Source organism: Equus przewalskii, unplaced genomic scaffold, assembly GCF_037783145.1.
Source record: "Equus przewalskii isolate Varuska unplaced genomic scaffold, EquPr2 contig_R1995, whole genome shotgun sequence".
NCBI classification, from domain to species: domain Eukaryota; kingdom Metazoa; phylum Chordata; class Mammalia; order Perissodactyla; family Equidae; genus Equus; species Equus przewalskii.
In genome coordinates, this window is record NW_027228595.1 from 22732 (window position 1) to 44583 (window position 21852).

General features: G+C 47.4%; 2 protein-coding genes and 2 long non-coding RNA genes across 7 annotated transcripts; 2 read left to right on the forward strand and 2 right to left on the reverse strand.

Moving 5' to 3' along the window:
• The first annotated feature begins 419 nt into the window (after positions 1-419).
• On the forward strand, positions 420-4226 carry LOC139081406 (uncharacterized). The gene is made up of 3 exons (XR_011536500.1): positions 420-703; positions 3590-3728; positions 3875-4226. It is a non-coding gene; the product is annotated as an uncharacterized lncRNA (long non-coding RNA).
• LOC139081404 (GTPase IMAP family member 1-like) lies at positions 3533-9504 on the reverse strand. Of its 2 annotated transcripts, none has more exons than XM_070606971.1 (2): positions 9416-9504; positions 3533-7165 (listed from the first exon to the last, which is right to left on the reverse strand). In XM_070606971.1, exon 2 carries the CDS (start codon positions 6106-6108, stop codon positions 5065-5067), a length of 1044 nt encoding a protein of 347 aa, XP_070463072.1. In that variant the 5' UTR covers positions 6109-7165; positions 9416-9504; the 3' UTR covers positions 3533-5064. The 2 variants fall into 2 exon arrangements, with proteins under 2 accessions (XP_070463072.1, XP_070463071.1); XM_070606970.1 differs by having other exon boundaries at positions 9299-9494.
• Positions 9505-9823: 319 nt separating this feature from the next.
• LOC103543067 (GTPase IMAP family member 2) lies at positions 9824-13040 on the reverse strand. 3 transcript variants are annotated; one of them, XM_070606969.1, is made up of 3 exons: positions 12761-13040; positions 11777-11812; positions 9824-11165 (listed from the first exon to the last, which is right to left on the reverse strand). In XM_070606969.1, the coding sequence occupies exons 2-3, from the start codon at positions 11802-11804 to the stop codon at positions 10180-10182; spliced, it is 1014 nt and encodes a 337-aa protein (XP_070463070.1). In that variant the 5' UTR covers positions 11805-11812; positions 12761-13040; the 3' UTR covers positions 9824-10179. The 3 variants fall into 3 exon arrangements, with proteins under 3 accessions (XP_070463070.1, XP_070463069.1, XP_070463068.1); XM_070606968.1 differs by lacking the exon at positions 12761-13040 and adding an exon at positions 12342-12746; XM_070606967.1 differs by lacking the exon at positions 12761-13040 and adding an exon at positions 12028-12319.
• Positions 13041-15992: 2952 nt separating this feature from the next.
• Positions 15993-18510, forward strand: LOC139081405 (uncharacterized). The gene is made up of 2 exons (XR_011536499.1): positions 15993-16756; positions 18204-18510. It is a non-coding gene; the product is annotated as an uncharacterized lncRNA (long non-coding RNA).
• The last annotated feature ends 3342 nt before the right edge of the window (positions 18511-21852 follow it).

A 21852-nucleotide genomic window follows, 5' to 3' on the forward strand; every position in this document is an offset into this window, starting at 1 on the left:
CGAATCTCAGACGAAGCAGGGTCAGAACCACACCATCTCCACACCAGGGATAGGGAAGGACCTTTGATAATGACAGATAGGTTAATTCATGCGCAGGACAAAATAATGCTCAATGTGCATCACCTCCTAAGTAACAGACCTTTAGAAAAACAAGAGAATTTCAAAATTCAAGAGGCAAAACTGAGAGAAATGATGCAGAAATAGACAAATCCACAGTTACAGTTGGAGATTTCAACACTCCTTTCTCAATAAGGTGTATTTCCTTTTTTTCTTAAGATTGAACACAGACAAGGGAAGAGAAATTATGTTTCCTTATTCAGATTTCTTGCCTCCAAACTCTGACTTGTGGTTTCATTTCCATATTTACCACAATGTCATCATTGGGCAGGTGGGGTGGGGGCTCAAGAGGGGCACGGAGGGACAGAAGGAGGATGAACTACATGACGTGGATTATGGTTCCAGATCCAGCACAGTGGGCGGCTTAGTGTACGTCATCTAAGCTTCCCGGCCTCAGTTTCTCCTTTTGTCAGAAAAAGATAGCAGTCCCTCCCCTGTCTGCAAGTAAAGCTGGAGTCCCTGAAATCACTACCAGCGGACCGAGGAGCACGCTGCTCGCAGTGCCTCAGGGATCTGACCCGTGGTGTTCCCAGTGTTCTGTGAGGCGATTCTCAGCACAGCCTGGAAGATATCTACCACTGACCAGGTAGTCACTTTCATAACTTTCACCAAGTGGCCACGTTATACTAGTTGCAGCTGATCATGCCCACGGGGTTAGCTATGCTGTAACTGGTGGGCAGAAGCTGGCCAAGGGCGAGTAGAGACTGAATTTGCTGCTTCTTGAGTAAAGTCATCCGCACTCATAGTAGAAAAGGAGTGGGTGAGTGGTGGAGCCAGGAGACAGACGTGTGGTAGGGAGAATATGATCCCCTCCTTTCTTCAACAACAAAGGAGACTGGCTTCAGCCACGGGGAGAAAGAAAGGAGAAATGGCCATTTACCCCTTACTTTTCCATCTTCTGTGACCGTGTCATGAGTGTTTCCCAAGACCAGAAAAGTCCCTTTCCAGACGTAGAACTGGACAGCGGACGGAAAACAACAAGGCCTCTCTCAGATTCTGATGATTGTTTAGAGTCACGATGCTGCTATGGGGCAGTGAAGACATTTCTGGTGTCTTTCTGCTATCGATTTCTAGCTTGACTCCACCGTGGGTAGAGAGCATATTCTGTATGATTTCAATTCTTGTAAACTTGTTGAGGTTTGTTGTCCCCACCCACCCACACCTATGCATGACCTGCCATTTCATCTCCCAACAACATGTAATTATAGCGTTAACTATAGGGAATCACAGGGTTAACTAGAGGGAATCACAACGTGGAGGAGGGGCAGTTTCCTAGGGCTGCCGTAACCGAGTACAACAAACTGAGTGGCTTATAACGAGAGAAATTTGTTCTCTCACAGTTCTGGAGGCCAGAAGTCCAAAATTAAGGTGTTGGCAGGGCCATGCTCCCCCTGGGGGCTGTAGGAGAGGGTCCTTTCTTGCCTCTTCAGCCTCTGGTGACCCCACGTGTTCCTTGGCTTGTGGCAGTAGAACTGCAATCTCTGCCTCTATCTTCACATGACTGTCTTCCCTCTGGGGTGTGTGTGTGTGTGTGTGTGTCCCAATTCCCCTCTTCTGATATACATACCAGTTATAATGGATCAAGGCTCACCCTAATGGCACTATCTTAACAATGAAATCTACAAAGACCTTATTTCCAAGTAATGTCACATTCGTCACAGTCAGAGGTTGGGGGTTAGGACCTCAAGATTTCTTTTCTAGGGGGACAAAATTCAACCCAGAAGAGGGGAGGAAAGCTTAAAAAGTGAAGCTGAATATAAATGTTTACAAACAAGCTAAAACCCTTTTAAGGACACTCTCATGAGCTCACTCCAGTTTCTGCACATTTCATATAGATGGAATCATACCTTCTGTGGTCTTTGGTGTCTGACTTCTTTCACTTAGTATAATGCTTTCAAGGTTCATTCATGCTGTACCATGTATCCGTACTCCATTCCTTTTTATGGCTAAATAATATTCCATTGGATGATATACCTTATTTTGTTTACCCATTCATCAGTTGATGTAAATTTGGGTTGCTTCCACTTTTTTGGCTATTATGAAAAATACTATTTTACCATTCACGTGGAAGTTTTGTAAGAACATATGTTTTCAGTTCTCTTGGATCTGAACCTAAGAGTGGAATTACTGATTCACATGGTAACTCCACAGTTAACTTTTCGAGAAAGAGCCACTCTGTTTTCCACAGTGGCTGCAGCATTTCACATCCTCACCAGCAATGTATACAGGTTCAATCTCTCCACATCCCCACTGGTATTTGTTATTTTTTCTTTCCTTGCTTCCTTCCTTCCTTCCTTCCTCCCTCCCTCCCTCCCTCCCTTCCTTCTCTCTCTTTTTTTTAAATGATAACCATCCCAGTGACTATGAAGTGGTATCTTTTGTGGTTTTGATTTGCCTTTCCCTAATGACTAAAGGTGTTGAGCATCTTTTCATGTGTTTATTGGCCATTTGTATATCTTCTTTGGAGATACATCTATTCAAATCTTTTGTCCACTTTAAAATTGGGTTATTTCTATTTTTATTGTGGAGTTATAAGAGTTCTTTATATATTTTGGATACTACATCTTTATCAGATATATGATTTGTAAATATTTTCTCCCTTTCTGTGGGTTGTCTTTTTACTTTTATTGATGGTGTTCTTTGATGGGCAGAAGTTTTCAATTCCAGTGAAATCCAGTTTATCTATTTTTCTTTGGTTGGTTGTGATTTCGGTGTCATATATTAGAAACTATTGTTTAATCCATGGTCATGAAGATTTACATCTACGTTTTCTTTTAAGAGTCTTATAGTTTTAACTCTTATAGTTAGCTCTTTGATCCATTGTCTGTATAGTCATGCTGCATAATGACGTTTCAGTCAACAAGGGACCACATATATGACAGTGGTCCTATAAGATTAGCACCATCGAGCCTAGGTATGTAGTAGGCTATACCATCTAGGTTTGTGTAAATGCCCTCTATGATGTTCACACAATGAGGAAATCACCTAATGACCCATTTCTTAGAATATATCCCCATTGTTAAGCGACCAGTGACTGTACTAATATTTGTGTATAGTGTGAGACAGGGATCCAAATTCATCATTTTGCATGTGGATAGCCAGTTATTCCAACACTACATGTTATTTTTATCCATTAATTTGTTTCAGATACTTTTTATGGCATCCTTGATCCTTTTCCATATATCCCACATATACATAGACAGCCGTCCTAACACACTGCCTGCAACCATACTCTCTTCCCCGGTGTGTCCTGGATCGCAGCCTTAGTGGGGTGTGCCTTCCCTGTGGGGTCCCTGGAGTGGTCCTTCCCACACTCCCAGAAGTTCAGTCACCGTCTCTGGAAATTCCCTGGGCTCCGTTCCTCCCCAGCTGAAGAGCAAAAATGGAATTAAAACCCTCCGTTGCTCACATGGGACACTTTGCCATCCTTTTTCATCTTTATTTTCACCAGTCACCATCCCCTTCTCAACAGAGTGAAAATGGCAGAGGTTTTCTCTGTTTGTCCATCACAAGAGTACACTGAAAAGTGAACAAGACCAAAATCACGGTTCCCTATCACAGCCTCTCCTGGGATCTGTGCACAAACCCTTAATCCAGAATGACCTGTGCAGGTGAGGAAATTTCAAGTCTCAGCATTTGGCTCTGGCGTTCCTCCTGTTGGTGTTTGCAAAGGCTTCCATGAATGGCTTGTGGGCCTCTCGCTCGAAGATGTGCTCAGCTGTTACAGATTACCTTCCGTTTGTATGTGTTTCTTTAGTGATCTGAGGTCATCAGTAACCTGAGATTCTCTGGCTGTGAAGGCAATGGGTGGAGGATGCTACAGGGAAGAGATCTGGAATTACACAGCAGTACCCCAGATGTGCTTGACTGGGTGCGACGGTGGTGGTGTTGGGGACAAAGCGAGTATGAGTGGAGAGATGGGGAGGCACAGTTAGGACTGAGCACATAGGCTAACCCGGCTCACATCACCTAGACCAGAGAGCTGACTTCCCCAGATACGCATGGGACAGAAGGAGATGACTCCATACTCACCACCTTAGCACCAGTTCTCAGCCGACAAAGACCTGTTTGCCCTTATTTTGGCATTGAAATAAAAGAAAAATTTCTGACCTCTTACATTCTTTTATTTATCCCTGAGTTGAAAAGCATATCCTTACCCTGTGAGAGTGTAGGCTAGTGAGAAAACTCCGCTTCAGAAGCAGACTCTCTGCAGGGTCTCAGTGGCTCCTGGGCAATCGAGTCTCTAGTCACACGTAGTTTCCTCGGACTTGTGGAATCGTCTGCCATCAAGCTGCTGAGGAGTCTGAAGGAGGACGCACCGGGAATCATTCTGCCACCGGTACAGACGGGCGGTTCTACTCCAAGCTGCTGACTTCTTAGGATCACACACCCGAAGGTGTGTGCGGTGTGCGTCTGCACTGGGGTGCATGGATTTTGCAGATAGGGTTAGGGACGGCAGAGTAGTGTCCTTGTTCAATGGGCATATGAGGCAGATGAGCAAACATCTACAAATACTGCTTTCCTCTGACACAACGTGATGTCGGTACACTTATTTATTCAGTTCAGAGTCAATTCGAATAAGCGATTTGTCCTGAGGCTCTGTGTTGGCTCTCGCCCTGGTCCTGTGGGGACTCCAGGGGATGAGAGGACAAGCGTTCCTCATCTGCTTTCAGAGCAAAGCCAATTCCATGAAGGGAAGGGCAGCCTGGGGTCAGGGCGAAGTAAGCTAAAGCAACAAGAGCTGTTTGTCTTCAGTGAGAGGAGAGCTCAGAGAGAGCCAGGTCCCATGCGACGGTCTGGGGAGGGACGTGGGACCTGGCAGGACTCTGAAGCTGTTAGATGAGGGCGAGGTGGGGGAAGGAAGGAGGGCCTGTGAGCACTGAAGGCACAGAACACCAGGCACGAATGTGCTCATCAGTGGATGGGTCAAGGCCTCTATAAGGTCTGTCAGCCCGGGTCGACCTCCCGCAAGGCGTCCGCCCGGCGCCTGGCGAGCAGCAGGAAGAGCAGGCCCAGGGCCCCCAGCAGCGCGGCCACGACCAGCCTCACGCGGCTCCACGGCGCCTTCCCGCGCCCCCACAGCGCCGCCAGCAGCCCGCGTCCCCGTCGCCTCTGCACTCGGGCCGCCACACTCTCCGCCACCCTGCGCAGCCGCTCCTCGGGGCGCGCGCGGCCCAGGGCGCGCGCCAGGCTGTACACGTCGTTGGTGTAGGGCGCGCCCCCGTGCGCGCGCACCAGCAGCGCCATGAGCTCGGCCACCTGGGCCTCCCGCTCCGCGCCACTGGCGCGGTTGTCGAAGGCGCAGACGCGGCCGCCGCACTCGGCCACCAGTTCCCGCAGCGCGCGGTTGTCGGTGCAGCGCACGTAGTCCTGCAGCGAGGTCCCGGCCAGGTCCTCCTTGTGCGTGAAGAGCAGGACCGTGCGCGCCACCGCGCCCTCGCCGAACATGGCCTTGAGCCGGCGCGCGGCCTGCTGGTCCTGGGCGGTGAAGCGGCCCAGCTGGCTGACGAGGAGCAGGGCGTGCGGCCCGGGCGCCGAGAGCAGGTAGCAGCGGCCCCTCTCGCCGCAGCCCGGCTCTGTCCTGGGGTCTTCGGCGCCGAACAGGTCCGGGGTGTCGATGACGTCCAGGTGCCAGCCGGCCCAGCGGCAGCTGCCCACGGCGCAGGTGGTGGTCACCTGCGCGGCGCTGAGCCTCGAGAGGAAGCGCCGCTGGCCCAGGATGCTGTTGCCCGTGGCGCTCTTGCCGGCCCCGTCCTCCCGGCCAGGATGAGCCTGAGCCTGGGCTCCTGCGGGTTGTCCTCGGAACCTGCGCGGACAATGATTCGTGAGCCGCACGCCTGGAAGCGACTGAGCCTGCTGACCTGGACCTGCTGGACGCCTTTCGCACAAAGGGGAGCAATAGTGCCTCACCCTTTGCTTTTCAAGGCCAGCCTTCACTGAGGTGATCTGGTTAGAGACTTTTGGACTCCCGGGGATCTTTACCCGTCTCATGTCTTTCCTCTTTGTCGTCACCACATGCGCCTGGGGATGCTCCAACACCCCGTGGGCTTTTCTCTAGAGGACGCGCCTTTACAATTCCAGGCCACATGGGCTGCATCTGATGTGACCTCTGGTCACCCACAGCGTGCAGAGCTGTTGCTTATTTCACGACTTCAGTGGCCTCTGCGATACTCTCCCAGGTGCCATCCCAGGAGGAAAGGCAGCAGGCCTCGTGTGGAAGGGCTGCCCAGAGTCCCAGACACCTGGGTTTGAGCTACAGCCCCGCCATCTGCCAGCTGTGTTCCCTGTGAAGGTGCTTACTCTAAGAGTTAAACGTCTTCTGCAAAAATGGAAACAGATTGGGGCTGGCCCCGTGGCAGAGTGGTTAAGTTCGCGCGCTCCGCTGCAGGCGGCCCACTGTTTCATTGGTTCGAATCCTGGGCGCGGACATGGCACTGCTCATCAAAACCACGCTGAGGCAGCGTCCCACATACCACAACTAGAAGAATCCACAACGAAGAATATACAACTATGTACCGGGGGGCTTTGGGGAGAAAAAGGAAACAATAAAATCTTTAAAAAAAAATAAATGGAAACAGACTGTTTCTCACAGGGATGTGGGGGGTGAGCTGAGACAAGCTCTCTTCTTCCCTCCCTCCTCCTTTCCCTCCTCCTCCCTCTCCTCTCTCTCAAACCTGCTGCCTAAGAAGACAGCGGTTTAACCTTCCATCCTGTTCTCTAACACCTTCTGCCTGGCAAATCGTGTTCCCTCTAGTCCATGATTGGATCCCTTCTCCATCCTCCTCTGCGGAGATCCGAGTAGATCCATGGTCCTCATTTCCCACTTTGGGATTGGAGGCGCAGGCTAGTCACAGAACTTAATGTCTCCCAGCAGGGCAGGGGCAGAGGTCCAGCTAACGTGCAGGTGGGGCTTGTCTCTGGTCAGTCTGGAGTTGGCTCGCCCTTCATCACCCAGAGCTCACCCCTGGGGGCAGGAACGCCTTGGGAGATGTGTTCTTACCATAGGCATTTTCTTCGTCTTTTACCATCCTCCGTCCTCGCATGCTACCTGCAAGAGTCCCAAACACAGTTTGATCTTTCGTTTCTAATTCATTTATTCATCAGATAGGTATAACTCCCCACAATGTGTCAGGCAAAGTGGAAAGAGCTGGTGACCCCACAGTGAGGAAACCATGGTTCCCTCCTGCCCCTGAACATCCGAGTTTAGGGAGGAACCTGGGAAGAGCCTGGGCTGGGGTTGAAGTGAGGCTGAGAACTTGGCTTTGTCATTTCAGGGACTCCAAGTGCAGCAGCAGAGCGCAGAGCATGACACTCACTCTGCGTCAGTGAGGCGGCTGTGGATGTTAATTTCCCAGGTAATTCTGTGTCAGTACATGAGCCTTAGATATGAAGTTTCCCCAGGAGGTTCAGCAGCCAGAGGAGACTGGAAAACACTGAGAACCCCAAAATTTGCCCAGTGACTTAGGGAACACCCTAGGGTGGTTGGCCTGGGAAACAACCAGAAGAAAATTGGAGTTTTGTTTGTGGAAATAGGAAAACAGACATACCTCGCAAGTCTGCTCTGGACAGCCTCTGACTCTGCTCTCAGCAAGCTGGATAATTTGGCTCGCAATGTGTCTAACTCTGATCTGTGTGCTGGAGAGACTGGGGCGCTCCCCTCCATCTCCTGATGTTCTGCCCCAAATCTGAGGCTTCTCGAAGTAAACTAATGATGTCCAGCTCAACCATCATTTAATACAATAAACGTTCAGGGAGGACGTTTGCCGGATCCCACAGGTACCCGGACGCAAGTGCACAGTCTCTCCTCCGTCTGCGTCTCCAGCCTCATCTCCAGCCACTCCCCGACTCGATCAGCTGCTCCACCAGGAGCAGACTTCAGGGCCTTTCCAGCCCACCTTGTGCTTTCCCTCCTGTGACCATTCATCCTCTCCCACGTTCTGTCTGAGTCCTGCCTGAGCTCACATCCGTTTCTAATTCTCCCTGTCCCTGTCGTCCACCTGGTTACTGCAGTCGACCGTGTTCTCTCCCACTGGCACCACACAAGGGAAAGCAAAGCAGAGGTTTGCTGAATACCTTGTCTCTGGCCAAAGGACCAAGAGGACAGGTTTGCCTGGTCCTCAGTCCAAAGTGCTCGTGTTCCTGCAGTAAGTGCCCTGCTACCTCCCCAAGCCTTGAGGAAAGTGCAACCCACGGGCCTACTGTGATTGATTAGTTTGTGTGTAGAAATCACCAAGCTGCCATAATTGACAGCAGAGCAGAAATGAAGAAACAGCCACAAGATTAGAGCAAAGAACAAGAATTTAGCCAAAGCAAGAAGTCCTTGTCAAAGGTAGAGATGAGAACATGTGTCACACGGAATTCACAGTACCCTGGGGTAGGTCTGTGGGCTTTTCCATATAGTTTGGATGGGGGTTGAAGTGATTTTAAACAGTTTTTAAGTTGAAGTTTGGGTGACAAATGGCTCGTACTTGTTGAGGGGCGTAAACCATGTGAGTCCTGTATTCGTAATCCTCTGAGACTTCAAAGTTCATCTAGTTCAGCACCTCCCAAACTTACTGTTTTTCAGAACTGCTTGAGTGTTCTTTAAAAATGTACATTTTGGGGACCATCCTCAGAGAGTCTGATTCATGAATCAGGTGTTTGTGATGTAATCAGTCCACAAATCAGAGACTGGAAACTGTTATTTATTCAAACGTCTTCATTGTGCAGATGGAGAAATTGAGGTGTCCCTGCCGCTGGGGTGGGAGAAGCTTGGATTAGGGGTCCTGCATGGGAAGGGGTTGGAGAGCAAGCTTAACCTCAGATGTCTCCCGAGGGCCCCTGCTGTGGGCAGTATGGGGAGGGAGAATCTGGGGCGTCCATTCAGATGTACCCGGATCTGCCACATTGTCACTCGCTCTGAGGTTGGATTGCTCATGGTCCAGAGAAGCATCTTTCGCCTTTGCTGAGTATGCAGTCTGGGCAATGTTGCATGCTTTCAAAATGTAACCTGTTCCTGGAAGTGGTTCCAGCACACACTTCACTCACTGTGTTAAGGGAGTAAAGAGGGGAGACAGGTTTGTTCCTAAACAAGAATGTGCATCCTCCAGGCTGGAGAAGATACTCATAAACTTCCTCTCTTGAAACTCGGGACATCTTTAAACCTGGAAGCATCATCCTGGGTGCTCAGGCTCTTACTCACCCGCATGGTGCCTGGTGGGATGCAGGAGCTCAGGCAGTAAACGCTCGCAGAACCACTTTCCTGCTGGGTGGTCACACCTCCCACTCCCCAGCCAGATACCTCCCAGTTTGGGCTCACCTTTCCTGGTGACAGGCTCAGATGCTGGCTCCCCAAAGCAGCTGGCCTACTGCTTTCTGTTCGGCTGTGAGTGCAGCAGGCTGTTAATTTTAATAAATTCAGCTTCTATTTGCATTTAACAGGACAATGCATCAGAGTACCCAGTCCACCATCTTGTCTGAAGTCTAAGCTTCTGTGTGTGTTTCACTGGCCGATGTGAGTGGGGCCAGGGATCAAACCTGGCTGAGCCTCTTCCTGTGTTAAGCAAATTAGATGTGCATGAAACAGACCATTGACGTGTCCATGTGTCTGTGTGTGGTCGTTGGGCATAAATTGGATCCCTTGTGGAGTAAATGAGCCGTGTGTCCACTTACCATCTTCTGAGGATAAAACCATAGAACAGAAATAAACACAAGTGATTTCAGGAACTTTATGGTTTACTTGTTATTTTATTATATTGAGTAGAAATTTTATTGTTATTTTTCTTAAGTCCAGTAGAAATAGTATTAGGACGAAGAAAGGGAGTTTCCATGAACATAAAATTGGCTTTAGAGATTTGAAAATGAGACGAATTTTATGTAGGCAACTTCCAAATGGTTTTGGTATTATATTTTGAAACAAACAGTAACTTTTACAATAATTTGGTTCATTAATAAATAGGGTGATGTTAAGATTGAAACGCTTCACAGAATCTCGAACATTCACTGATGTCAGGCTGTACATTACACGGAGACCCTGTGATTCACGCACTATATGACAGTGAGCAGATAATTACTGGTCTGTCCCTATAGTCTAGGAGTCTTGCGTTCCAGTCCAGTGGTCTTTCTGGAAATTATCATTAATTTTTGGAGTATAATTAACAGGAAGCTACAGAAGAAATTGTATATACAAAAGAGTGAGCAGTAAAAGAAGTTGCACATTCTGTACAATACACAAAATAACAGAATTAGCAATTTGACAAACAACTGAATACAAAACAAAAGACAGACTAGTGCTTTGATTAGGGCTTGTTTTAGGCAACTGGCGTTGGCCATGGTTGTGTAACGTCTCTGAATTTCCATGTACTTGATAAGACTCTCTTTGAAATCCTTCAGTGCTTCCTCTGACTGCACAGGTCCACCTTCTGACCCTGTCACTAAGCCGTACAGCCCATTGGCATAGTGGTCACCCCTGTGCTCCCTCACCAGGTCCTCAATCAAGTCCATGAGCTCCTTCAGTTGGTCGTCCCGGTCACTGCCTTTAGCACGGTTATTGAAGGCACACACTCGCCCCCCACACGCTGCCACCAGCTTGCTTAGGGCTTTGTTCTCTGAGTCGTGGATGTAGTCTACCAAGGACCCTCCCTCCAGGTCTTCCTTGTGGGTGAAGAGGACAATTGTGTGTCTCATGGCATCGTCTCCAAAGATCTCCCTCACTCTCTGCGCAGCCTGCTGGTCCTGGGTGGTGAATCGGCCCAGCTGCGTCACCAGGAGCAGCACATGGGGTCCAGGGGCAGAGAGCGAATAGCATCTCTGGACCTCCTTGTACAGGGAGTCAGCGTGGTCCTTCCCAGAAAACATATCTGGCGTGTCAATAACGACCATCTCCCTCTCTCCCCAGCCTCCCCGACTTTGACTGCAAGTCTTGGTCAGGGTCCGGGCACCCAGCCGCGACTCAAACGCTTGCTTCCCAAGGATGCTGTTCCCAGTGGCACTTTTGCCAGTGCCCGTTTTGCCCACCAGAATGATCCTCAGCTCTGATCCTCTGGCAAGTTGGTTCTTCCCATGTGGTCCTGTTAAGAGCAAATTTGCTGTGTTATTACTCTATTGATCACGCCAATGGAATGTTTTTAATGATAAGGACTTATTCTCACATTATGGGAAAAGACCTTCAACGATATATTGTACTTATGAACTCAAAGCTTCATCAGCAAATAAAATAAATAAATTATGGGTTTTAAACCTTCTCGATTTTCTAGGACTGCAGGGTATTGCCATGTTGGATCCCAGGCAAGCGTACGTGGGTGACAAGACGAATTTAGAAACATATCTCATCACCTAAGGCTTGCCTGAATCGCTGCTCTCTGGCCCTCTAAAAGACAAATTTTCTGAAGATCAGAGATGTGAGGCCAAGACTGTGGCTCCATCTCCGGGCGGGTTAAGTAACCTGACTCTGCTCTGAGGCCAGAGCTGGCGCCTCTGACCTCGGCTGGGCAGGGCTGTGGTCGTGACCACCAACAAAATGGCTGGAGCAGGAAAATACTGGAAAGAGCAGTGCAAAATTCCTCTCCTGAGTGAAGGAGCAGCTGATGGCCCATGCTTTGCTTAGTGAGGACAGCATGACTTCTATGTAAAATAGGCACACAATATGGTGAAATAGGCACACGGGAAGTCACTGTCTCACCTGAGTGATGGTGTTCACGTTGGTCCATTGCTGCTCCTGAGGGACAGACACCAGAGACCAATAAAAAACCATTACCTTTCAGTTCTGGATCGTGAAAGGCCCTTGTACTCCGAGAGCACTCTCACACTGTGCTTCACTTGTTTGCACATAGCTGCCAACGTGCTGGAGGAGAATTACCATCCTCCGTTACAGAGAAATCCAGTCACTTGCCCCTAGTCACCCTGGGAGTGGAGAAGCCCCCTGCTTCTTACCTCCATGCCCACCTCTTCTCTTGCTTCCTTCCTCCCTTCCGCTCACTGGCCTCCCTGCCCCTTCTCTTGGCCTCACCCCTTTACTTCTCTCACCTTCCTGTCTAAGTGTGCTCTCCCCGCTTCTGAGATTGTCTCCTCCTCCTCCTCTCCTTCTTTCCCCACCTTGCTCCCTTCCTTCCACTTCTCCACTCTTTCCAAACCCCCTGCCTTCATTTTCAGTCCTTGCGGAGACACTCAATGAGTTAGGAGCACGACTCTGGAAAAGCACACTGTCCTTTAAGCCAGAAATACACTTCATGTGATCTGTCAATTACCTGAATATTCCTCCTCCCTCAGCTGCCACCAGGAAGCAGCCCTGCGACCTAGTTCCCTGTCCTGGGCAGTGAGGAGCATCGGTTCATGTTCATCCAATCGCTTTTTCTCTCCCTTAAATCCGGCAGCATGTACCAAAGCAACAAGGCACAGAAAACCGATACCCACATGGGAAAGCCCAAATTCTTCCAGTTAGCACTTTTCATTGGCTTTATGCTAAGGAAACTCTCTTTGCCAGAGATGTGTAAACTGAGCGATGGGAAGTTCTCAGTTCTGTAAGCTGGCTTCCCTTAAGCCAAAGGCAGTCACTCTAAATCGTTTCCCTTAAAATAGGGCAAATTTCTTCGTGACAAATTTTTTTTGAACATAGCTTGGGAACTAGAAATCAACACTGAACGGTGTTTCTTGAATATGGGCTTACCGATTTACTGGCCAAAGGAACAGAGGGCTCCCCGTCCAAACCTGTGACTTGCCAGCTCAGGGCGAAGAGAAAAAGAAAACAAAAACCCCAGTCTGTTTTCTTCCTCTCTGTAATCTCCACTGAGCTTCCTCTTGCAAAAGAGCTCCACCGCGTGCCGGCGTCTGAAATTCTCATTTATGCCACATATACAAAATAGGCAGTTGGAATGGGAAAATCTAATCCGTAGTCATTCGCTATCGTGTGGGCCGCCTGTCTCTTCCTGTCAGTAGGGAAAAGCTCTTGTTTGAATGATTTCGACTGGACAGGATAGCAAGGCAGGGACACCAGGAAATGGGCAGTTTGATTCCTTCCCACCTAGCTGTGTCCTCACAGTTACAAGTTTGCCTAAATGCAGGGCCCCCTGAGAAGGCCAACCTCACTCACACTGGTGGCCATGATGGCTTTGAAGTCAAGTGCCACTGGGGAAGGAGAAAGCATTGGGGGGGCACCTCTGACAGCGCACCATACAGGGGAAGAAGGATAGAGACAGGAGACCCCGAGAGAAGCCCATGTTGTCCAAATCAGACCGAGAGTAACATCAGTGACCATCAAAGCATCTTGAAACAGCTCACTCGTGGCTTCGCTGGCATCCCTGCCTTTCTTTCCTGTCCGGCTCTGTGATTTCAGGGAACACACCCCAGGGAGCAATGATCTAGGCAGTGTCCACAATAACAAGCTGGAGTGTCCACAATCAGGATGAACAACCCAAGAGTTAAAGTTGAAATCATTCAAACGCTCTTTTTCCTATTTATATGACAATCAGTACAGCAGAGGGAAAGAGACTATGAAATGTACACGGCCTTTAACTATCCCAGAACAGGAGTGATGCACGTTCCTTTCTCTCCAGACCACTGAGGAGGAATCATCACATGGCCCTGACCTCGTGATAAGGAGGCTGGGCAACGCCGTGGAGCCACGGGGCCCAGGTGAATGCCACTACCGTGTCACACACGATTAGCGTTTTGTGCTGTATTTTTCCAGATCCTTCACTTTGCAGTCTCTTAAGTGTGCTTAAAGAGTCATGCAATATGGGCAACTCCTGCTTAATATCAATAGTCTGTTCCTAATGTTAGAACATTCTGGGTCAAAACACTCACAAGGACCTATTTCATATCGTTTATATGTAAGACAAATGTAATGCAATATACGTCAAACCCAAAGCCTACCAATTTTCTAAATTATATTCAAAATTCAGTAAAGCACGTATCTATAAGAAAAACTATCATTTCAGAATTAAAAAAGCTTAAAACATTGTTTTTCTGAATACCAAAAAGCTTTTTTTGGTGTATAAAAGAAAGCTACTGGATAATATAAGTCTCCCTGAAAATAACCCGATTAAAAACTGGGCAAAGGATCTGAATAGATATTTTTTCAAAGAAGTCATACAAATAACCAATAGATACATGAAAAGGTGCTCAACATCACTAGTTATTCGAGGAATGCAAGTCAAAATCACGATGAAACATCACCTCACACCTGCTAGGATGGCTATCATCCAAAAGACAAGAGATAACAAGTGTTGGCAAGGATGTGGAGAATTCACACTGTTGGTGGGAGTGTAAATTGGTACAGCCACTATGGAAAACGATGTGGAGGTTCCTTAGAAAATTAAAAGTGGGCCTGCCATATGATCCAGCCATCCCTCTTCAGGGTATAGATACAAGGGAAATGAACCCAGTATCTTGATGAGATGCCTGTCCTTCCGTGTTCATTGCAGCGTTATTGACAATAGCCAAGACGTGGAAACAACCTAAGTGTCTGTCAATGGGTGAATGGATAAAGAAGAGGTGGTAGGTGTAAATGACGGAATATTATTTAGCCAAGAGAAAGAAGGAAATCTGGCCCTTTGCAACAACATGGGTGAAGCTTGGGGCATTATGCTAAGTGAAATAAGTCAGACAGAGAAAGACAAATAGTGTGTAATCTCACTTATATGTGGAATCTAAAGAAAAAACGTGGAACTCCTAGAAACAGAGAGTAGAGTGGTGATTACCAGGGTCTGGACGTTTAGGAAGGTGGGGAGGCGATGGTCAGAGGGTAAAAGCTTTCAGTTATGAGTGAGCCAGCTCTGGGGATGCACTGTGAGCAGGGTGACTACAGTTAGAATCCTGCACCTCACACGTGAAACTTGTGAAGTCAGCACATCTGTCCTGTTCTCACCACACACACAAATAAGGCAACTCCGCGAGGCGGTGGATGTGTTCGTTAATTTCACTCTAATAATCATTTCACAGAGTATACATATATCAAATCATCATCTTGTACACTTTAAATATATATGGTTTTATTCGTCAATTGTAACTCAATAAAATTGGGGCAGAGGGGACAAAAAATAAAGACAGACAGCAAGTAAGGATGTTGAAGAACCAAAACTGCACTGTTGGTGAGAGTGTAAAACGTTACATTTTGGGAAAACATCTGGCAGTTTCTATGTCCTTCATTAGAGTATTATGTCTTTTTTTCATGTAGAAAAATAGTTTTTCACTTCCTTTTGATTCTTTTGGGGTTTCTAGGTTTGTCATAGATCGGATGCAAGTAATGATATTTTACTCCCCTATTTCCAAAAATATACCCTGTATTGTTTTTTCTTGTATAATTACATTGGTTGTCACCTTTAAAAAGTGAACTAATGTTGTGCTTCTATTTTTTACTTTAATTTTAGGGTATCTAATATCATTAACACTGATGCTGGTTTTTGCCCTTTAATTAATCAGTTTGTTTAGAGATCAAGGTAGCACACTATGTTTAGACTTTTTCCTTAACGCCATTTATCTGAGGTGTAAATTTGGAAAATTGTCTCTTTTAATGTTGATTAAAATAATTCCATGAGTTTTTCTTTTAACCTATTAGAATTGTAAATTATGTTAATAAGTTTCCCAACATAGATGATGTGTATGTGTGTGCATATAAAAGGTTGGGCTCCAAGGAATGCAGACTGTCGAGATGGAGATAGGAATTAGGACATTTATGAAGAAGTCCCCTCAGGAGTAACACTTGCAGGAGAAGGAAAGACAGGATTAGGCAGGGGGAGTGCGACTGAGATGGCGTTACCACAAATGTCCCCTCTACAGGAGACCTAAAGTTTGGATGGACCTTTGAGTGAAGGTGAGCGGGCCGGGCTTAATCCCATTGACCAGTTATTGGATGTAAGCTTCCCCTGGGTAGGACACTTGACCTTACGTAAGGCATCTCTCCTCAGCAGAAGCCAATTTCCAGACAAGTGTGACGCTGGCAGCACCCCCAGCAACTGGAGGAAAAGGTCCTTCACAGAAGAAATAACAGAAGCATCCCACTAAAAGATGTGATTACCAGCACAGTGCTACATCCACAAGCGGTGTTTGTTTGCAAGTAAGGGAACACGGAGATGCCCATTTTAAGTTTTATTCCATCACATTGCTTTGTCTATGATTCCAGATCATGGGTCACAATCGTCTCTTCTGGAGCCGGGGCACCAGGTGCACCATGTGCCCTCTGGTTCCATGATGTAAAGACACTTCCTGGTTCCTTGGAATTGGACAGGGATGAGCCTCAGCCACGGATTGTTCCACCCTCTCCTCTGCCCGTTCACCCTCTCCCACTCTCCCCCCACTGAACAGCCACCGTGACTGCTCTTTGATCTCCCTCCTCTCTCAGTGAATGAAGCTGACCAATCATCTCTCTAAATTCCTCTGACTTTACGTTGTTATGATGAACTAGGGAATCAGAACCACCAGGAGAAGAGTGTGGTCGTCCAAGAAGGAGTTAAGAAGCCGGCTTGGACATTCCAGCCCCAGCAGCTGCAAATGGAGAAGAACCTAGGAACACAGCTGACAACCAGGGAGCACGGACATGTGGCTCTTGTCTAGCGCCCCAGCCGTCGGCAGCCGGTTGAGCCACTCCAGCCAAAGCCCCAGTCTGCATGGGGCAGAGGCAAGCCGCACCCTCTGTGCTCTGCCTGAATTCCTGACGCACGAAATCGTAAGCACAATAAAATTGTTGTCTTATGCCACTGAGTTTTGGAGTGATTTGTTATACAGCAATAAATAATTGGATCACCTGAATGGGTTCCTAGAAGTAGAATTGCTGGACAATTGGTGCATGCCTTTGTAATTTTGATAGTTATTACTGAATTGCCCACGGTAAAAATTTTAACCATATTACTTATACCAGACTTTTAGTAGTTTCCCCATATACTTGCTCATGATTTTATCTGCCAATCTGATCAGTGAAAAATGGTATCTTACTGTGATGTTCACGTGTATTAGTCAATATGAATGTGGTCGAATGGTTTTTCACATGTTAAAAAATTATGTCACGTTTTTATTAATACCTGTGTTATATATTTGTTACTCATGTTGAAATTCTGTTGTTGATCATCTTCATATTGATTTGTAGATGTTCTTTGTATGGCTGAAAATGATCATTTTACCTCCTTCTCCCAAATTTTCTAAAAAACTTCCAATTTCCTTCCCTGTTAGTTTATTATGGCTAGTATCTGGAAGAATGTTAAATAGTCACCATGACAGTAGTCCTCCTTGACATGTTCCTGACTTTTGTGGTCATACCAATGTTTCCCATTAAACAAGATGCAGGCTTTGTGCCTGAGATGGAAAATTTTATTATGGTAAAAAGTACCCAATTATTAGATGTTGAATTTTACCAGAGTACCCTTCAGCAGTTAAGGAGATGATCAGATTTGTGGCTCCATAGCTGTATAACACATTGAACTATATGAACATATTTCCTGATATTGAATCTTCTTTGCATTGAACTTTCCTTTGTTCTCCTTAGAATAGATCTTTATCATTGAAGGTACTGCTGGATTCTATTTGTTAATAACTAATTTAGGATTTTTACATTGCTTCATGAGTAATCTTATCCATTTCTGAAACAGGAATTCTTCTCTCTTTGATTGCCCTGGCTCCAGCTGTATCTGGTTTCACGGCCTCATCTTTCTTCCAAACATACCAACCACGGTGTTTTTCTGAATAGATCTTTCCACTCCAGAAGAGTTCTGGTTCTATCTTTTAAGAAACTAAGGCTTTTACCTTTCCCCCTTCACTGTCTCCTTTCTTGGGTGAGCCTGACACTGAGCAAAGACTTTAGCATAGTGAGTGTTGCTAAGGAGAATGCGGGGGTGCATTGGGAGTGTGTGAGAGACAAGCTAAACTAATGACGGGGGGAAGTCAGGAAAGACTTCCGAGAAGAAATAACCTTGTTTGAGCCAAAACTGAAGAATGAATGAAAGTTAGGGAAAGAGATTGGAGCTATTTCCAGGGAAAAGAAAATAGCATATTTCAAGGCAAGTGACAGCAATGGAGCTGGGAGATATTCGAAGGAAGCCAAGGATGGCTGGAACCTAGAGGCAGGGAAACAGCACATAAATCATTGACCAGCTTAAACGAGTTTTGCTTCCTTACAACAGGTTGTTGGTGAATCAAATCTCGCTCAATAGCAGAGACAGCACTGCGCACGTGCCAGGCGGGAACCCACAGCCCCAGGATGACCTCCGCCTTCAATAAGGAAAATCTGGGATCCAGCCGCCCAAGTACCTGGATTACCACATATGGATTGATTCGAGACTAGCCAATCAGCCTATGAGCCCAGCTGCAGCTTTGTAGCCCTAACTCCTTAAAATGTGCCCCGAACCTTGGATTGAGGAGACGGACTTGAGAGCCTCGCCTCCTGGTTTGCCAGTGAACTTGACAATAAAGCCTTTTCTGTCCTCAAAAGCTGGTGCCGTGCTCTTGGCTTCTGTGCACGTCGGATAGTGAGCCCTTGCTCGGTAACAGCAGGAAGTCAGGATGCGTAGAAATGAGGCTGAGACTGAGGCAGATGATTTGTCATGAAGTTGGGATCCTGAATGCTTTCTTATGGAAAATGGGAAAATCACACCAGGGTTGACTTGGGCATGGGGGGGAGGGGCAGTCAATACACACGGTCAGGTGTGTATAATTGTGGGCGGTGTGAAGAATGAATTCGAAAGGTCTGGCCCTCATCCTGCTTTACATGATCTGCTTTTGGGTAGCGTTATTGGGGTTTTACTCAATGTTTTCCTTCATTTCCTCTGCCTCCCCACCCACCGCATCCCCTTAGTGTATGAAAACAGAACAATTGTGGTTAAAGTGAGCTGGAGGAATGCTGGCTGTGAACTCTGAGGTGAGCCCGCCGAGGTCTTCACCCCAATCTGTTTCCTGATACCTTCCCCTGTGGTCAGAACCCCGTCAGCCCTTCATTTCCCCTCCAACCCTTCCCACATAGGACCTTTTCATTTTAACTTCTCGTTGTAAGTTCAACTCTGTCTTGAGAAGAACTTGGTTCCTGGGTGTTTTTGCCAAGAGTGAAAAATAACTCTTTCTGGTTCAGTCTGTGAAAGGAAACCACAAGGCCCAGAGCTGCTCCTGAGCTCAGCTCTGCCCTCTGAGAGGTAGAATTGTCTTATCCGGTGTGATCTGAAGGGACTGAAATTGCCCTCCGCCCAAACACACATCTGCAGCCCCCTGTCCTTGAGCGAGCCTTCGTCTCTTGTGAGTAAAGATTTTCCTCCAGGTCAAGGGTTAGGCAGAGAAAACAACACACAGGGAGAGACTGAGAAGGAGAGCAAAGTTGCCGAACACAGATCCAGGTAGTTCAAGGGAAGACCTGAGGATATGAGTCCTTGAACACCAGGTATCGGCTGGAAGGTTTGTTTGGTGCAGTCTCTGAGCCATGGCTCTCAGGTGGGCAGGATCTTATAAAGGAGATAAGGTCCACAGGGCTAATTTGCTACCAGATCCTGGGTTTGAACACCACCCACTAAATTGTAGAGATGGCTCTGTTTGCTCTATTTCTGACTCGCCCTCTCCCTCCTGCCCCCAAACCCTCCCAAACGCGTTTTCAGTTACCGGGAGTTCATCAGAGACCACATTTGGCCAAAACACATCTTCCATCTGCTCAGCGGGGTGTTTGAATCAGGCAGTTTCCATTCCTGTTGGGCCACTGACCAGCTGTGTGCCCTTAGGCAACTGTGGCCCTGATTTCCTTCCCCTTAAAACTGCAAAAATTTAAACTGCTCATAGGGTTGTCAGAATTAAATGAAAAACTGCACAGAAAGCGAGTAGCCCCCGTGCCTAGCACAGTTTACACGACTTTGCCTGCATCAGAATCACCTGAAGGGCTTGTGGAATGTCCCTGGAGGTTCTGAAGCAGTAGGATTTGGGCAGAACCTGAAAAACTGGACTTCTAATCGGTTCCCTGGCAATGCTAATGCTGCTGGCCCCAGGACCTTACTAGGACATTGTTGTCATTTACGTTATTGTAGTGGGGTCACTGTCGTGTCTGGGGGTTCCAGCTGTGGAATTGGAACCCTGCAGCCAACTATAAATGTAAGTAGGAGTTTTACCTCTGAGGCCCCCCAGCTTCCTGCCTTTGCTCTCTACACAGGACATTTAGGTTGTTTCCTGGCTGCCCAAGCGCCCCTGCACTTTGTTTCTTCTAGGTCCATCTTACAACAGAGGGTCCTATGCTAACTTTCTCACCAAAACCCTTCAATTTCAGATGTGCTTTGTCTAGCCCCTTTATCTGATTTAATCAGAGATGAAAGACCCCCAGACAATGGCTTAGCCCGATGGTTCTCAACCTTGACCATGCATCAGACTCACTTGGAGGGTTTGTTCAAACACAGATTACTGGACTCCACTGCCATAGTTTCTGATTCAGTAGGTTTGGGATGCAGCCCAAGGCTTTGCATTTCTAACAAGTTTCCCATTCATGCTGACGCCGCTGGCCCACACTTTGAGAACCACCGATCTAGTACACAGTAAGTCTGCAAAATAGCTAATGTTACTAGTTTCTATGACTTCAAGGAGCATCAGAGTAAGTGGACTACTTACATAAACTCCAAGCAGAGTCTGAAGTCTCTGACGTACCTGTCACGTGCCAGAGGATGCTGTCTGGAAAAAAGGAAGAAACCCATCTGGCTTCATCTCTACAGGTGTCTTCATTCATTGCTGAGAAGACAAAACCAAAACACATGGGAAAATGGAGTCCAAGAGGCCGTGGTTATTGACAGGCAGAGGAGGATGGATGCACGCTCTCAAGTGTCCTGGGGAGACCATGGAGGAAGTTTCCACTGAAGGATGGAGCATATGGCTACGTGGAGAGCTTTGGGGACAGACAAATAGACAGGTGGAGGAAACAGCATGACTGATGGCTTGAAGGTAGAAGTCGGTGTTACATGGGTGGGAAGATAAAACAGGTGAAGTGCCTGGAGCAGACACGTCTACCACTTATTTAATGACTTCTGGCCAAGCCCGTGTTATATTTCTTCTTCTCATTTAGTGCTTACAGCAATACTGCGAAGGAGAGATTATCTCCATTTCTAAATAAGTAAAAATAAGATTCAGAAAGATGCTTAACTTGACCAACGTTACTCAGAGAACTAGTGTGGGGCCAGCGACTGGAATCTAACTTTGAGGACCCCGAGCCTATTGCTGTGTTTCTTATCATGTAGCAAACTAGAAGGAGATGGGGCTGTGAAGAAAGTTTGCAGCCTGATGTAACTCTGTGAATTCCAGGCTAGGACGTGTGAATTGTGACCTAAAGTGATGGTCTCTTGAGCAACAGACACAGGATAAATCTGAGTTACATAATCTTGGTCTGGTAAAGGAAGATTGAATTAAAGAAGTGAAACTGGGACAAGAGGGAAGTTTCCTTCTCTACATAAACGCCCTCTTCTCTCCTCTCTCTGACCCCCGAAACCATATGTCTGACTTAGGGCTCTTCGTCTGTGTCCCTGTCCTCCCCTTCATTTCCTTTCTCTCTTTCTCACACAATGTCCTTCTAACAACCCTGGTCCCAGTGCCTTGCCCCGATAAATGAGGGAGCTGAAGTAGCCACCTTACTGGAGCATTCTTCCCTCAGTCCTGGCTTGGGGTCCTGACAGATCCAGAACTGATGGGTCCTAAAGCTCATTGAGTAGAGCAGAGGCACTGGCTTTTCTGGAAAGGCCACTCGAGAGTCTGCCCAAGCTGCTCCTCAGAGATGGCTCCAGCCAAAGTATACTCGTGTGCAGCGCGCGCGCACACACACACACA

What these genes read in the sequence shown, in the direction of transcription:
- LOC103543067 (XM_070606968.1), bottom strand. Translation starts at nt 12,420, where the DNA reads ATGCTCCTCACTGCCCAGGACAGGGAACTAGGTCGCAGGGCTGCTTCC. An exon ending in GAGGGAGGAGGAATATTCAG is followed by an intron (nt 11,813 to 12,341) that starts GTAATTGACAGA and finishes TCTGTCCCTCAG; the next exon opens with GAGCAGCAATGGACCAACGT. An exon ending in ACGTGAACACCATCACTCAG is followed by an intron (nt 11,166 to 11,776) that starts GTGAGACAGTGA and finishes TGCTCTTAACAG; the next exon opens with GACCACATGGGAAGAACCAA.
- LOC139081404 (XM_070606971.1), bottom strand. Translation starts at nt 6,108, where the DNA reads ATGAGACGGGTAAAGATCCCCGGGAGTCCAAAAGTCTCTAACCAGATC.